The sequence below is a fragment of the Crocodylus siamensis genome, chromosome 8, assembly GCF_052110815.1.
Source record: "Crocodylus siamensis isolate JL-2025a chromosome 8, ASM5211081v1, whole genome shotgun sequence".
In the NCBI taxonomy this organism is placed as follows: Eukaryota; Metazoa; Chordata; order Crocodylia; family Crocodylidae; genus Crocodylus; species Crocodylus siamensis.
Window position 1 is genome coordinate 60,200,667 of NC_143402.1, and position 16,351 is coordinate 60,217,017.

General features: G+C 45.7%; 1 protein-coding gene across 12 annotated transcripts in view; it reads right to left on the minus strand.

The window, feature by feature from the left end:
* The window catches only part of ARHGAP44 (Rho GTPase activating protein 44), a 181,258-nt gene that overhangs the window by 22,542 nt on the left and 142,365 nt on the right, over nucleotides 1-16,351 (minus strand). For all 12 annotated transcript variants that reach the window (XR_016443723.1, XM_090059040.1, XM_090059045.1 and 9 more), the window contains 5 exons: nucleotides 12,853-12,980; nucleotides 7,414-7,525; nucleotides 4,311-4,392; nucleotides 4,050-4,130; nucleotides 1,547-1,660 (listed from right to left, as the gene is read on the minus strand). Coding sequence is in view for 11 of the 12 variants with exons in the window: in XM_090059040.1 (XP_089915166.1) it covers nucleotides 1,547-1,660; nucleotides 4,050-4,130; nucleotides 4,311-4,392; nucleotides 7,414-7,525; nucleotides 12,853-12,980 (517 nt within the window). In the remaining variant the exon portion in view is untranslated. The remainder of the gene's footprint in view (nucleotides 1-1,546; nucleotides 1,661-4,049; nucleotides 4,131-4,310; nucleotides 4,393-7,413; nucleotides 7,526-12,852; nucleotides 12,981-16,351) is intronic.

Genomic DNA, 16,351 nt, shown 5'->3' on the forward strand with positions numbered 1-16,351 from the left:
CACACCCTTGCCCTCACACTGGGGCTTACAATCTCTGTACCCTCACACTGGGCTCTCATTCAACCATTCGGGGCTCCCAGCCCCTCCCTTTTCCTCAGACTCCCAGCCCAGCTCAGGACCCTCTTGTTCCCCTTATGCCTCCCACACTGGAGCCTCATCCCCTGCCCAACACTGGGCCTCAATTCCCTTATTCTCTTGCCCCAGTATTGCTCACTGGGCCTCAATCCCCTTATCCCCTCGCAGCATCCCCAGCTGGGTGGCTTTCTTCTCTCGGCTGCTGGCAGCAGACTGCTGGCTTCACTGCTCAGAGCCCTGTTCTTATAACAAGCAGCTGGGCCCTGTTCCCAATCAGGCAGTTGAGTCTGATTAGGAGTGCAGACAGCTGCAGACTGCTCTGTTGCTTGCCCACACCCCTGTGAGTAACAGAGCACAACTTGTGCTCTGTTACAGCAAGTGGCCTGATTCCCAGAGATGCTGAGCATCCATCTTCCTGCCAACTTCTACCAGAATTAAGGGTGCCCAGCACTTTAGAAAAAGCAGGATGAAATAAAACAAGAATAGAAGCAGCTACCATTAATTCTCTGCCAAGAACTGTCTCCAAGGTAACTCTTCTATTCTGCTTTCTCCTCTGTGTAGGTGATCCTCTCCAGCTTGGCCAACTGACTGGGCATGTCTACACATGTCTCTTTTAAGTGGGCTTAGCCTAAAAGAGCCATTAAGGGTGTGTGGACGCCCTTTATGAACCTTAAAAATGGTGACTTAAGGCTATATGAGTCTAAATTTGATATCTGCATAATGCAGGTGTCAAATTTAGGCACGGATAGCTAAGTCACATTAGCACACGTGTAGACTTGTTAATCAGTGTGCACTAACGTGGTGTGCATCAATGGATACACATCATGTTAATGGACAATAGCGCATCTGCATGTGCACTAATGCGACTTAGCTATTCATACTTAAATTTAATGCTTATGAATGTGCATTAGCGTGTCCAAGTATAGATGCGCACGTAAATTGCCTTACTGTGCCTTAAATAAAGGTGCATTAAGTTTAGGCACACGAAAATACATGTGTAGGCATGCCCACGGTGGACTGAACTAAGGACTTGCAGAGCTAAGGGCCTGAGATGCCACAGCTTGATCGAAAGTGGTGACTCTCAAGCAGGGTGCCGTGAGATCCTTGTAAGGGTGCCATGGGGTACTCTGCAATACTATCATTGTTGTGTATGAAAACACCTACACAGCATCAATGAGAAAAACCCAGAGATTTCAAACAGAAATTCAGTGTAAAAATGACTTCTGGCCTGTGTTGGTTTTTCTGAGTTTTTTCTAATAGAACTGCTTCAGTATTTTTCTGCAGTCAAAAAATGAGTAAAAGTTATGAGCTGATATTTTTTGAAGGGTGCCTAAGTCTAACAAGGAGTGCCTTAAGCCTAAAAAGGTTGAGAACCACTGATCTTAAAGAAACATGACTTGGGCGATAACAAACTCCCATCCACTGTTGTTTGGGCAGAGAGGGAGACCTGCACCACACACTCACCACTTACCCTTCTGCTTGAGGCCAGAGGAGATTGGGACCCAGCACTATTGCCACATTGCTCGGTGTCATTTTGTTAGCATCCTGGTACTCTGTTAGCTTTGCTAAAAATTTGATCAGGTATCTGAAAGAGATGATCAAGAGACAAGGGTAAGACTGGACAGGCATCTTAGCCTATGGTTGAAGGGCATATTCTCTGTAACTGCACCAGCCACTGAATGCTTCTTTCAGAAAAGAACAAAATAAAACCACATACTACATGCTAGTTACTCTCAGGGCTATAGTACCTTGGCCTCTATCACATCAGGTAGTTTACAGGTCAGGACTTCCACTGAATGCCAGAAACCACCATGAACTCAACATATATTTTACTTGGACACTTCCAAACCAATTCTAAGGGACCTTTTCAATCCTTCTGTGACTTGTCAAAAGCCACCAAGGCTGCAATACAAGCGGAGATACAACCCAGATGTTCCACTCTCAGTCTTCCTCTCTAACCACCAGCCAAAGTTGCTTTCTATAAGGTTGTAAGACATGCCTTTGCTTTAGACTTCATGGCCTAGTCATAGCATAGATTTATTTCCATTGCTAAGAACCTAAAGGTATAAGTATACAGACGGGTGAAAAATTATAACATTAAAAGGGGTTGTAGGTAGGTGGGGGAGAAAATTACCATGCATCAAGCTAATCCACTAAAACTTTCTGTGTCTACTCCTACCCCGTGGTAAACAGAAGCTTAGTCTGTCATTCAGCAATTGTTTCAGTTAGGGGTAAACGGTCTCGGTTTAGCTCCTATTTATTGTGTGATACAGCAGACATCAGGAATGGTTATACCAGATCAGTTGACATAAGATCATGAGTTGTAAATTCCTTCCCTTTTAGTTTGGTATAATCTCTCTGCTCTCCAGGATTCAGATCTAGTCCAGGATCTAAAGTGCTCTAGTACAAACCACATCCAATAGGAAATCCTACCCTACTGGGCAGTAACTGCTAAATCATGGAAGTCAATAAACCCACTCTCTGCAGACAGCAACCCTTTGGAGCTGCAATTCTCCCAACAGCCTGGGTGGCTGGTGGCTTGCAATATGCACCAAAAGTCAATAGATTTGGGCCTTCCTGGATCAACATTGTAGGAAATAGATTCCTGCATCTCTGTATGACACTGGATTCATGGGGAGGGAACTGCTCAATAACAAAGCATGGAATTCAGGATTGGTAATACCAATAAGGCTGGGATTTTCAGTGAGGCTTAAAGAAATGAGGCAGCCAAATCTTCTTGAAGTTCAACTGGAGATGAACTAGTGCTCCTTTAAAAACCCCAGGTTCAGTATTTTATGGATTGAATGGACTTCTGTTTCTTTGGTGCAGGTGCCCCCAGTCCTCCTGCTCTAGAATTACATGGAGCAATACTAAAATCCCACACATGGTGTTAGCTCCATGGGCACTAAGCCAAGACCATGCAATGAAAAGGGATATCTCAGAAAGTGCTTGGCAGCTCCAGTTCTATGGCCAGCATCAGGGAGTTGGTCAAGGAGGACCTAGAAAGAGCTTCCGACCTCTGTAGTCTATCTGATCTCTCACGCTTTCTTCTCCCTAGGGCAGAGACGGAAAAGTTGAGGTGGAAGGTAGGCAGGTCCTTACCCAACAATCTGTTTGCAATCCTCCCATAGAAATGCACTTGGTGCTCTTTTACTATGGCTGAACTCAATGCAAATGCAGCCTTCATGTTGTGCACAGAAGCTCCTGGGATCCACCCCACGCTAAGAATGGTTTTGAATGGACTGAGCTGAGAAATTAATTTAAACCAGCACAAAGTAGGGCTCAGCCACAGACTCGGAGCCACATGCCAGAACAGAACCTCTGGAGACCAGCAAGACTCCCTGAATCTACTTGTTATGGGAGGTACCAAAAACCTTCCAACTTCAGTGGAAGCTCAGCAGCTTGTGGGATTGGGCCATGTATCACTAGCCATGCAGAAATCCAGTTAGTATTAGTGGGACTTCAGCAGGGATTTGAGGACAAAAATACCCTCCCCTCAAGTTCCTACTTACTTGTGGTCTACACTAGAGGACTCCACCACTTCAACTCAAACTGGTTTCTAACTCAATGTAGTTATAACTGTGCAAAGACTGGTATGAATGTATGATGACCCTCATCTTGGCCAACATACCAGAAACTGGAATAAGGATGGTCGTCACCAGAAACAGCACTGCTAGTTTCAACTAGAGATCCACTGGGGACTGCCCACACACCCTCACCTGGCACAAAGGCAGGCATAGTTCACGGTAATGCTCTTCATTCAATTACATTCAATTAAGCAAAATCACAATAAATATGGTTTACACTGAAATGTGACGTGCACACAATTTCAGCAGGGGCTCCAGGGGGTTCAACAACATGCTTTAAAGTCATACTTCATGCCAAACTTGGCAACTGTGCATCGATACATGGTCTAAGTGTCCCTGTTGCACATGCATGCACACACAAATGCATGTGCCCACCCATGCACTGACCTGATGTTGTTGTAGTTGGTCTTGGGCAATTTTTCACAGGCATTCCATAGGGCCTGCAGCCTCTTATCTTGGTCCTGGATGCTAGGAAGAGAAGAAGAGCATAGGATTAATTTGTCAGTTGATCACATGGCTGGACCATTAGTTTTGCTGAGTCCTTGACTCTTCTCAAGAAATGGGACCTCAAATCCGAATACCCTGACAAATGGAACACCTTTGAAATCTGTACCTGAATGAACCCAGGAAGTCATATTGGGAACTCACTTGGAGGCTTGAATCCATTCTTCATAAAGTTCAAAGGTCATGAGAGGCTCTGGCAGCTCTCGGAGATAGGACTTCAGCGCTCCTAAAAAACAAAAGGTAACACTGGCCATTTAGGACCAAAGTAAAGCTTTCTGGGCAGAAACCGCAGGGGACCTGTGCTGCACCAGGGGTTGGATTCTAGCCCCTGCAGCAAAGCACAGAGGTCAGGGTCTAGGCTCTGTCTGCCTTAATGACAGCTTCAAAGCAGCCTTACTTGTTATTTCAACAGTAACCCAAACTGCCCGAATTAGAATGCTAATAATTGTGACAAAAATCCAGGTTTTTATCATTCCTGCTGTCACAGTTACTTTCTCTTTTTCCTCTTTTGGGGCAGTGAGATTTGAATGAATCATTTTGACTCCTTTTTTCAACTAATTTACTCATAAATTTCTCAAAATGTGAATCCCAAATAGTCCATTAGTCCAACATCCATCTTAAAATATAATAATCTATGATCACAGCCATGCATACTTTCCACCTACATCTATCTGGTTTTTTTGTCACTTATGTAACACCCCAACCTGCACCCACAATAATTCATATCAGTAATATTCACAGAATAGCACTCAGTGTAACAGCAGTGTACCAACTGCTTACAGCCTGCTTCAGCTGCAGCTCCAAGACAACTTTGCCACTGGCTTTAATAGCAGCAAGATCAGACTCATTTCATTAGGGATCAATCCTGCAAAGCACTGAGCACCCTCTGCTGCCACCGACATTGCTACCAACTGAGGGTGCCCTCAGCATGTCCCAGGTAAAAGCTTGAAAGGGCAGGGAAGCCATCTCTAATCCAGAAAGGAACAGCAGCTTAACATTACAGAGCATTCAACTGTCGCAGTACTCCTGGCATGTCACTACATATATCTTCAAAAGTTGCATGCGAGTTTTGGATGCCTATTTCCCATTAGAATTGACAGAAATTTAAAATCTAAATATTTAAACTGGTTGAAAAACTCAGACTCAAAATCCACAAGGGATACGGATACAAAGTATTTTTTCTAAGCAAAATTGATGTTTGAAGAGCCCAGTAAGGCGAAGATTTTATTTGTCCAGCATTTTGCTTAGTCACAGAATCTGTAAGAACCAGTTTTGAAACTTGATGGTGTACGTGTGTGCACACATGCAAGCATATAGGTGTATCTAGCCATTTATTCAGTGCTCATCACCCATTTTGCAGAATGCCTCGTGGCTACCATAACAGTATTTACGTTTCTTCAGCATCACCCATAACTTTTCTGAACAAAACAGATTTTGCATCTATCTGAGGACATTTAGAGTCTTTAAAATGCACCAGACAAATCCACTGGCTAACATCAGGGAAATTAATAAACATTATGAAACTATAGGAATCAAAATGACATTTTCTTTCTCTTTTGCAGCAAACAGAATTGTAGGCAAGCAAGGAAAACAAAGACATAACAGTTTGAGGAAACTGAGGATTGAGAAGTACTGCCTTTATTTGGCAAATCTAAAGCCAACTGGTACATGAGGATGAAGCTCACAAGCTGTTAAGCTGTGGCCCCTGGGGTCCTGTTCGGCTGCCACTGCCCCCAGTTTCTAGACTCCCCCTTCCCGCCTCCCCCCCACAGGGGGGCAAGGCAACAAAATGAGCAGCTAAAGGAGCTGAGGATAAGTACGAGGCCATGCAAGGGAGACAGTGTCTGTGTGCTGCAACAGTGGTGGTGGGGTGCCCTCCAGGGCATGTGCTGCACCTGGGTGGGGAGGGTCTGAATTGTGCTTGCCTGCCCATGTGCTATAGCAGGGGGTGGGTGCCTAGTACAGCTGTGGCAGGGAAGGGTGCCCTCATGGCTGTACTGTGCAGTGGTGGGGGGGAGAAAATGCCTATGCGGCTCAATAACCTGTGGCTCGACTGGTAGCATGTAACCCCTGCTGGTGTGCCCCCGGGGCTTAGAAGTTGTTCAGCCCTTGTATAACATGTACATGAAATCAGTGTTTAAGCAGAGGTCACATTTATTTTCCATACTAACTGCCAAATCCATTAGTGTTCCTATCCTACTTTAGGCCTAATATATCATTACGTAGCTTCTTCAGTGCTTGTTTGTCAGACACCCTATTGTTTTATGTTGAGAGACAATGGGGCAATTTTTTCATCGCACTGCAGGAAACCAGGATTAATTCCAGAATAGAGTTTTTCTGGATTTATATTACTGTGAGAACAGCATTGTTTTCAATTAAAGAACTAGATAATCATTTTACACAATGTACAGCTAGAGTTAAATTAGATATACATATATAATGAAGACTACCCAACTGTTCTATTTTTTCTCAAAGCTAGAAATAAATGGGGCAAAAGAGTTCAGATTCTCTCTTTCTTTTCTTTAAATAGCTTTAATCAAGTGACTTGATCATCTGAAAAGCTATATAATGAAATGCCAAAAAAGGTCATTTTTGACTTTTTCCTATCAGGCAGAGCTATTAACCCTCATATGAGGTCCCTGCTGAAGGGTGCTTCCTTTTTCCTTGCTGTTTAGAAAATACAGCAGTGGATCTCAAGTTCACAGCTGCACAAGACAGTACTAAAAGTTGGGCGTGTTCTGGAGGGAAATCATAGAAAAATGTCACAATTTCCAATTTTTTTTCCTGTTCTAGAACAGAGCTATAACAAAACAGTTTCAAAATTTCCTAAGAAACATAAATAAAAATAAATGTTGTAGGTCAATAAAATATTTTTATCTTGGTAGACTGAAATAAGCCACTCTGGTTTCAGTTCTTTTATTTTATATTTATATACACTATCAAACACATTCAAATGAAACTGAAACAAAAATTAACGTTGATACACAGAACCAGAATACTTCCATTTTTTTTAAAGAACACTTTGGTCAAAAGCTATATGTTTCTTTGAAAAATTTCCTTTGGGTGAATCAGTATTTTCCAGTGTACAGTGTACTGCTGGGAAATTCCCAACCAGCTCTCAACAAGAGGATTTCCCTGCTGCAGGGGCTTAGTTCATTAACAGTCCCTTGAATAGGAAGGGATCATATACAGAAATACAAACTGCCATTACTGAAGGCTGGAGTGTCAGAAGGGAGATGCCCTTTACCTGCAATGGCATGCGGGTCGGCTGAATACTCTTGCACATCCACTACACAGCAGTCTAGAGCGGCTTTGAGTTTCTTTAACTTGGAGGCGGAGGGAGCCACCCTGAAGAGACCCTTAGGACAAGAGAAACAGGAGAGTTGTCAGGCCATGGAGAAACTCCTAACACCAAGGCAACAGCAAGACAAACAAGGAGCCCCGATGGCCCAGACTGCAGCTTGACCTTCATGTGAGCTGAAAATCTATCCTTGTGATTATAGTCTGAGTACTGCACACAGGATGAGGTTTATTAGAAAACTGTTGCCTGAGGAAGTGTGGAAATCATTTCTTTTGAACCCATCTAACTTGGACTCAGAACTTAAGTGCAGTTATAGATTTAGATACACAAACTGTTGTACGGCAGCACCAATGGAGGGATGCCTTTTTAAGTCAGCTAGGGTCAAACCTTGGTTCCTACAGTTTACAGTGTAGGGCAGGGGTGGGCAATTATTTGGGCCTGCAGGCCACATAGGCAGTTCTGGGGAGCTACTGCAGGCTGGTCAGTACCCCCCTCTACCCCTTCCTAGCAACAGCTTGGAGCCCATGCACCCTGTAGCTCCTCCCCGCCACTGCCAACAGCACACAGCCCCAGCCCTGGCCCCGGCCTGCCCCATGCCTGCTCCAGATTCACCCCAGCTGAAGCAGACCAGCCAGAAACCGCACACACAACCCAGACCCCAGCCTGTGCCTGGGTTGCCCAGGGGCTCCTCTCTGCCACTGCCACCTCTGAGCTGCCCAGCAGGGCAGTGGTGGTAGTGAAGAGGAGCCGTAGGGCAGTGCGGGCATGGGCTCTGGGTAGCTGCAGCAGTGATGCAGGGGTGGAGACACTTTGCCGCTGTGCCAAGCAGCAGCTTCTGCCCAGCCACTGCTGCTGCCACTGCTCGAGCAGGCGCAGGGCAGGCCCGGGTCAGCGCCACGCATGCAGGCTCCAGCTAGTCCGGAGCTGGTCCACACCGGTGGGCTGAGTCTTGAGAGGCTGTGGGGCAGGCCAGGGTTGGAGCTGTGCGCGTGGGTCCCTGCCAGTCCCATGGGGCTGGTGCCAGCAGTGGTGCCAGCTAGAAGTAGCTGCCACTGTCTAGGCTGCCTAGAAAGGCAGTCCAGCTGTGGAGCTGCCCCAGCCCTGCTGCATGCCCAGGGGGCAATAGGACATGCCACAGATTGGACAACGCCAGGGCCAGGCAGAAGTGAGGGACCTGCTGTGGGCAGGACAAAGTCCCACTGCGGATCTGGTCCACGGGCCATATTTTGCCCAACCCTAAAGTAGGGCAAAATTAGGCCAGGGCAGAGAGGAGGTCACTTGTTCTCTAGAAGTCTGTGCGTCCAGGATATCTTCAGTCATGCTCGATTCATCTGCTGATAGAAACCAAATTCTGTTCTTCCTAGCTTTGACAAGCAATGACCAGAATTAGACATTTTTGCATTCTTCAATGTGCGTGCCTCAGAAAATGAGGGGACAGATTTAGGAATTATTAGGGCACAGCAGGATCGTGGGAACATAGATCTAATTAAGTGAACAGCTAATCTCTGTTTTGTGAGTAGTCTAGGCTAGCTAAGAGGTTGAACCAAGAGGGAAGCATGAATGGCCCAGTTCATGATCCAAAATAAACCAATCAGTAGGTTTTACTGAAGCTACTGTTTTTTCCCCTCATTATTATTTGAACTGTAATTGCACTTAGAAACTTCAGTCATGGACTGGTTGTACTAAATGCTGTACAGACACAGAACCACAAGATGGTCCCACAGAGCTTTCAATCTGAGACAAGGGAAAACAGACGGACACGGAGGAAGCACAAGAAAACAAGGTCAACAAGCTAGGAACCAGCACTAATTGTTACCTAGGTTTTAATGGAGAGTACAGCAAAGAAGGGATTTGAAGGACTGTGAGGTGGCTTTGCAAATGTCTGTAGGGAGCTCCTTGCAAGGAGGGGGGCAATGTAGGGGAAAGCATAAAGGTTTGCTATTAGCAGGATCAGCTACAGAGATGAACAATATAAATCAGCATAGAGGGGGAAGCAGCCCAAAGCTGTGACCCAAAATCAAACCAAACTGATTTGGAGATTCCAAGATGTCTCTCAATATTTTTTTAAGTCAGGTTTTCAATTTCTCAGCTGCTTTTCTTAATTCTGGCACAGTGTGGAAAAGCAAAACCTCTGCTTCTTTTAACCTTTTCTCCAGTCGACCCAGCTCCCCTGCCCCCTCCCCCAAGAAAACAAATCAGAAGACAATCAGGAGCTGGTGGTCTGAGAAGATTTTCAGTCCAAATCTACAGATGAAAGAAGTGTAAATAATTCTGAGAGTCTACAATTGTTTTACCAAACCTATGAAGGTTGGTTTCTCCATCATCCATTCAGTCCTGGTTTCTGGCTAATGACGAGGGACAGGAAACCTTCTATATATGTCTGTCTCTGAGAAAGGAATGTTGTAAAAAGGACATTGTGTGCGCAAATGAATCCAGTAGATTATGCTCCAATTCCTTGGGTCTTGAAATCATCTTTCCTGCTTTCCCACTCTTATTTCAAGGCAAACAACAAGAAAAGGCACATTTGCCCATGTGGTTCTGAACAGCAATATACTTTCTGTAGACAAGGAATTATCTGGGCCTCCAAAATGCTGATAAATAACTGAGACCAGCTGTCCTAGGAAAAATATGGCACTGTTAGGAAAATAAGCCGACCAAAGGAAGATCAAGAGACTCTAAATGCTGAAACCATAAGGGAGAGGTGGGAAGTGTCATCTAATCAGCCACTTGTGTTACAGGAACAGCCTTGTGGAACAGCTGAATGCTCACTTGTCCTATGAAAGGTGCTGCTCAGGACTGTAAGATGCTGGGAAAATGGAAGCTAAAATCTTACGCCCCTGGCATATGTTCATTTAATGGCACCAGAGGATCTGATCTGCAATCCCAACACATCTCAGTCATGCACTACATGGTCATGGCAGGAGTCCTGATTTTGGGATCAAATCCCAATCACACCATTAACTGCTTGCCAGTGTAGGGGGAGCAGGGGGCCAACAAAGATCCCAGGCTTCCTTGCACCAGCAAGCTGAAACCTGGGGCCCGCAGCTGGTGTGAACCAATGTGGTCCCAAGGCTAGGACTAACAATTAGCTGTCAATCCCAGTCCAAGGACTGCACAGGAGCCTGTTTAAGATGTCAGTGCAGTCCCAGCGCTGGGGCTAACAATTAGCTGGCAACTGCATGACAACTGCAAGGACCTCACCACATCTCAAACTGGCTCTGGTGAGGTCCTGGGGCTGGGCATGATCGGCAATGGTTGATCTCAGCCCTGGGACCTCACTGGAGCCAATCTGAGATGCTAGTGTGGTCACAGTCCCAGACCCAGTGCACTGGGATGTCAGAAAACCTAATTTGCTGCCCAACTGCACGTGCAGCTTTTCAAGGTCCCAACACACTTGGATCAGGGAGAGGCTCCCTGTTCTTGGGATCCCCATGTGCCAGGGACGTCAGAATACTAGGTGCGCAGCTGGGCTGCACATGGTTTTTAAAGACCCTGGTACACTGGGACCCTGAGATCAGCAAAGTGCTCACCTATCCCAGGGTCCTCATGGTGGGGATGTGTCAAGCCCCTTGCTCCACAGCTCCCTGGGAGCAGCAGGGCAAGACAGTCAACCTGCTAGGTCTCAGTGAGCCCTGTGATTCACCATAATCAGACACCAGAATGTACCTTGTTCCTCAGCCCCAACCAGAGCTGCGGAGCAAGGGCAGCAAGTGCCATGCTGGATTGCAGGGACCCAGCACCTCAGCCCAGCTAATGAGCTCCCCTCAGCTTGGCACCTTGAAAATTGCAGAGTGCAGGGCTGCACCACACAACTGTCATCCTGCGAACATGGAGAAGCTGTCAACCAAGCCCTGCTACGCACCCTGCATCAGGGCACACGGCAAGGCTACCTTGCCACACATTCAATTTAAGTCATGCTAGAAATGAACCACAAAAATTTTACATGTATTTTGTGGAATATTTTTGTGGTTGCTTTCCTATTTTGCTGCATCACTAATTGTCTGAATGTGTGGCAGGATTACTATTATTATTTATGGCATGATTAACAAATTAGGTATGTCTTGTTGCAGTGTCTGCCAGGGGCTTAAACACAGTGGAATTAATTTGTTCCTGCTGTAGATCAAATGCTCATATGATCATCTCCTGCTGGAGATGAACTTGTGCAAGAGAATAACTTTGAATTAAGCTGCTTAACCACGTGTACTCTCTGAGCCATTTACATCACAATGCATTGGGCCTGCGTAGTTCATGAGAGTTGCATATCTACGTTTGGCCTGGTTTTGGCTGTTCTGAAAATGCAGAATTTACTTTCCTATCCTCCTTGCTCTCTACCAAAGTGGGAAAAAGCAAGAGATCTGAGACTTGAGACCTGCCTTTGCTCTCTCTCATATCAGTACCTCCCCACTGATTTTAGTGGAAATGTTCCTGATTTACACATGCACACTGTCTTAGATGAGGGGGTTCTAATTTTTTGGTGGCCACTATTTCTTAAGTTTGTAAAATTGTATATTCCTATGACTCTGTGTGATGGATAATAAAAAGTAGCACTGCAGGTCATTACAACCACACAGCAACTTCTCCAACAACCTAAAAGATATAAAAAGGGTGAACAGCTCTTCTCTCTTGCCACAAAGGACAGGACATGAAGCAATGGCTTTACACTACACAAAGCAGATTTAAATTAAAACTTAGGAAGAATGTTGGAATGGTAAGACAATGGAACAAGCGGGGGAATCTCTTTCATTAGAGGTTTCTAAAGAGAGCCAGGATAAGCATTTGCATGGGATGTTTTAGGAATAACATGTCCTGCATTTGTACATGGGACTGGACTAGGTGACTATTCTATACTATAGAGCTATTTTCATATTTTCTTTTTCTTCTTTTCCTCTGTATATAATTCCCTTTTTCCTTCTTCTGCTTCTAGAACTTTGCCACATTACCTGCAAGGTTACATGTGCCACAGGTTACAAAATACTATGATCACAACTCAATCTCCAAAGACGTTTATTTCATGATTCAGAAGGCTGCAATCTTTAATCTTATAGTTAAACTAAAGGCTGCAAATAGGAACAGAGGGAGAAGAGCAGGGGCTTGATTCAAAATCTTGGAAACCTAACCCGTGACTTTTGAATGTTTTAGTTGGCCTGAAATTCTGGAAACACTAGGAAGAATGAGTAGAGAAATAAAGGGGGGTACTTTTCATAGATCTTAATGCCAAAAGGGATGATTATTATTCTTGTACCATAATGACTGCTCTGACTTAACCTATGTTCAGGCATGTATTAGTGTTTGTCTTGGGAGAGTTGGAGGGAAAAAAAAGGATTAAAGTATTTGTTTTGGAATAAAATAGTCCAGCTGGGAGGGGAGGCGGGTCCCCCTACTCACCTCCTCCTGCATGCCACACTCAAGCAGCATGGTCACACATGCCTCAATGGGGAAGGCGATTTCCCTCCCACTGACTGCCAGATGCTCCTCCAAGGGCTTCCCAAAGGAGGGCTTCTCAATCCAAGCTTCTGTTATATGGATTCAAAGCAGAGAGAGGGAGAGTTAGAGGATTTAATGGCTGATTAGGGAGAGCTTGCTCACTGGCTGGTGTAGCTATACTGCTTCCCTTCCCTGACCCCACAGTCTACAGCAGTCAAGTATCCACAGATACTGAGCTATCTTGGCATAGGGAGGTTTCTGATGTCAGCATCCCTATCCCCATGCAGACCAGGTCACATCTGTATGAGTAGGATGGGGGACATATGCATGTCTTGGATGCCTTCATATCTAGATCTATGTGATTCTGGAGCATGATACCCCCCCAACTCCTTGAGGGGCCCTCATGTTGAAGCTCAACCTTCTCCCAGCATTGCCCCATGGCCACCTGGAGTTAGGTTAGTGAGGCAATCCCTATCCATCCCCTGCTCTTGGCAGTTGACCATTCTGCCTCTGCACAATACTGAGTCCCTGCCAAAGGTGAGGGTCCAAACTCAGAGCTTCATAAAGCATTTATTTATAACATTGCTGTTACTTCTCCTTGGAGTATATAGCCTAATGATTCCCAACATTTGTAATTCATGGCACCCCTTGTTAGACTCGAGGCATTGTTTGGAAAATGCTCCCTAGTCTTTTTCACTCATTTATTGAGTGTGAAAAAATAACACAGCAATTACACTGTTGCAAAGAGCATGGAAAGAGGTAAGAACGTTTTTGATGGTATGACTTCTATTTGAAATCTTTGGGTTTCTCTTGTGCATCATGTTTAGGTGTTTGCATACCTAACAGTTATACAGCACTTTCAAAAGTTCCTTATAGCACCCTGGTTGGGAATCACTAGTACTGTCACTGAGACAAGCGTGTTTGAATACTTGTTTGTGAACTTAGTGTACAGAAACTACTGGGCCAGGAGAATCCATACCCTTAGTAGCACTAGTAAGCCTTGTCCCAGGTTCCCTGCATACCTCTGTTACAGCTAATCCTGTCCTGAGCCTCTCCTTCTAACATGGCCTGCCATTTTGTCTACTAGATTCATGATGCACTTTGGATGGCACCCACCTCTGACTCAATTCACTAATGATCTGAGATACTACTTTTTCTCATGCCTCTGTAGACAAAAAGCTTATACTGGAATAAACCCTCCCAGCATTCCCAGGGATGGAAATCCCCCAAGGCTGCCACAAGGCATTGCAAGGAATTTACAAGAACACAAGAATGAAACTAAAGTTAAAGTAAAACAAAAAGATCATAATCAAAACACAACATTCCCGAAACATTTGAACAAAACCATTCACTGGATTTGAAAAGATTTTTGGTTTGCAAACATTTTCAGGATTTTGACTTTTTTGGCCCAGTTTAAGGGAGGGTTTCTTTTTTTTTTTTTAATTAAAAAAAATGCAGAATGAAAACTTATTTCCAGCTCAGCTCTCACCGCAACTATGAGGAACAGAACGCTATTAGTGCTGTTCACCATGCTGCAAGCAGGCTGGCAAGCAATCACTACAGGACTTTCACTTTAAAATGGCAAAGACTCCAGTTGCAAGGGAGATTGCCTTGTGGGACCAATGAAATCCTGTGTATGGGAAGTGGGGCCATAAACAAACTAGCTCTCAGCCTCCTGCATTCCAGTAACTTTCTTCCACAAAGAGATGCATGCTTAGCCCAGAGGACAGATGAAACCACATTTCTAGTTATTTCGGGGACTGCATGCAAAAATGAGAGATTTTGCTACCAATATCTTTTTCAGGGCAGACTGAGAAATAGTGTTTCCTTACCAAGAAAGGCACATAGAGCCAGCTTTATTCTGCCTGATCAGCAAATCCCAACAAGCCCCTAGAATTTCCCAGCTAATGTCCACCTCGAGGGTACTTGAGTATGTGGGTATACAAGACTGCACCTGTTTGCATGTCTGTGTTTGTTGCATATCTGCACTCTGGTGGGAGAAGGGAGGTAAGCACGGTACGTGCATGTATCTCAGGGTTAATAAGTCCATGTGTGAATGTACCTCCAGCATTTCCACTGCACCCATAGAGAATAGGGAGGGGAAATAATCCAATTCCTTGAGGTGGAGTCAGGAGTCTGCATAGTCTATTCAAGTGACAGAGCTGGGAGTTCCCTTTCTGAAAGAAGCCTCACACCAAGAAACTTCTGCCTTCAGGTTGTAACAAATGCTATAGGTTAAGTAAAAGCCAGGGCCCCACCTAGTCCTGTTTTACCTACTGCTCTCTATACTCAAGAACTTCATTAACTGTCCTCTTATTCTGACCTACCTTAACCTAAAGCACACAGGGCTGGCAAACCCACCCAGACACAGCTGGCAGTGAAAGGTGGAGACAAACTGGGGTAATCCAAGCAGCATGAAGGAGCAGGCCCTCAGGGGGATTTGCAAATAGGAGAAGGCCTAGGCTAGGCCTAGGCTAAGTTGGACTAAGCTTCACGTGGTGATTCAGTTTGGAGGAGATTTGGCCCGATTTGGTGGCCGAATCTCCAAATCCAAATCAAATCAGGGGACCAATAAAAAGGCCCGAATCGATTCAAAGCTCTCCGAATCTTCAGAAAAGATTCGGAAAGCTTCAATGATTCGGGCAGTCCCCACCTGCTGCAGCAGGGAGCTGCAGCTGGACTCGGAGTTGGTAAGTAGGGGGACCCCTGCCAGGCCCTATTCCCTGCCTGCTCCCCCGGACCCCCTGACACCCCCCCGTGGCTGCCCCGCCCACGCCAGCTCCGGCCATTTAAGAAAAAAAAAAACCCCACGGGATCTCCAGCTCCTGCAGCAGCCTCAGGGCTTCGGGAGGCTCGTGCACAGCCCCCCACACAGTGCAGGGCAGCAGAGACTGCCCCTACACAAGGCAGGAACCGGTGAGTAAAGGATGTTTTGGGCTTTTTTTTCCTTAAAGGGCCGGAGCTGGGGTTGGTGGAGCAGCCATGGGGGGCTAGGACAGTGGCAGGGAGCACTGGGGGGCTCGTGCAGAGCCCCCCATGCAGCATGGGGCAGGGGGATCACCCCCTGCCTGGCAGCACCTGCTGAGTCGGGGCTTGTTTTTTTTCCCAAGTGCTGGGAGCTGGGGCGGGCGGGCAGCCGTTGCCAGGCTGGGAGAGTGGGCAGGGGATGGGCCTGGCTGATTCAGAGATTCAGCCAAATCAATTTGGGACAGTGATTCAAATCACCAGATCGAATCACCGTCCCCCAAATTGGCCAAATCCGAAGCAAACACTAGTCGCTTCACATTGGCCTAATGCATGGCGCACCCTATATATAACGTGCATTAGCACTTAAGGGTGAAAGTTTCCTGGCAGCTCTAGTCACACAGCTCTGCGCGCAAGAGAAAACTGAGTTCCAGCGGGGAAGGCTCATTTGAATGTGTCTGGGAAATCAATCTCAGGGGAAGGAGAAACAGAGCAA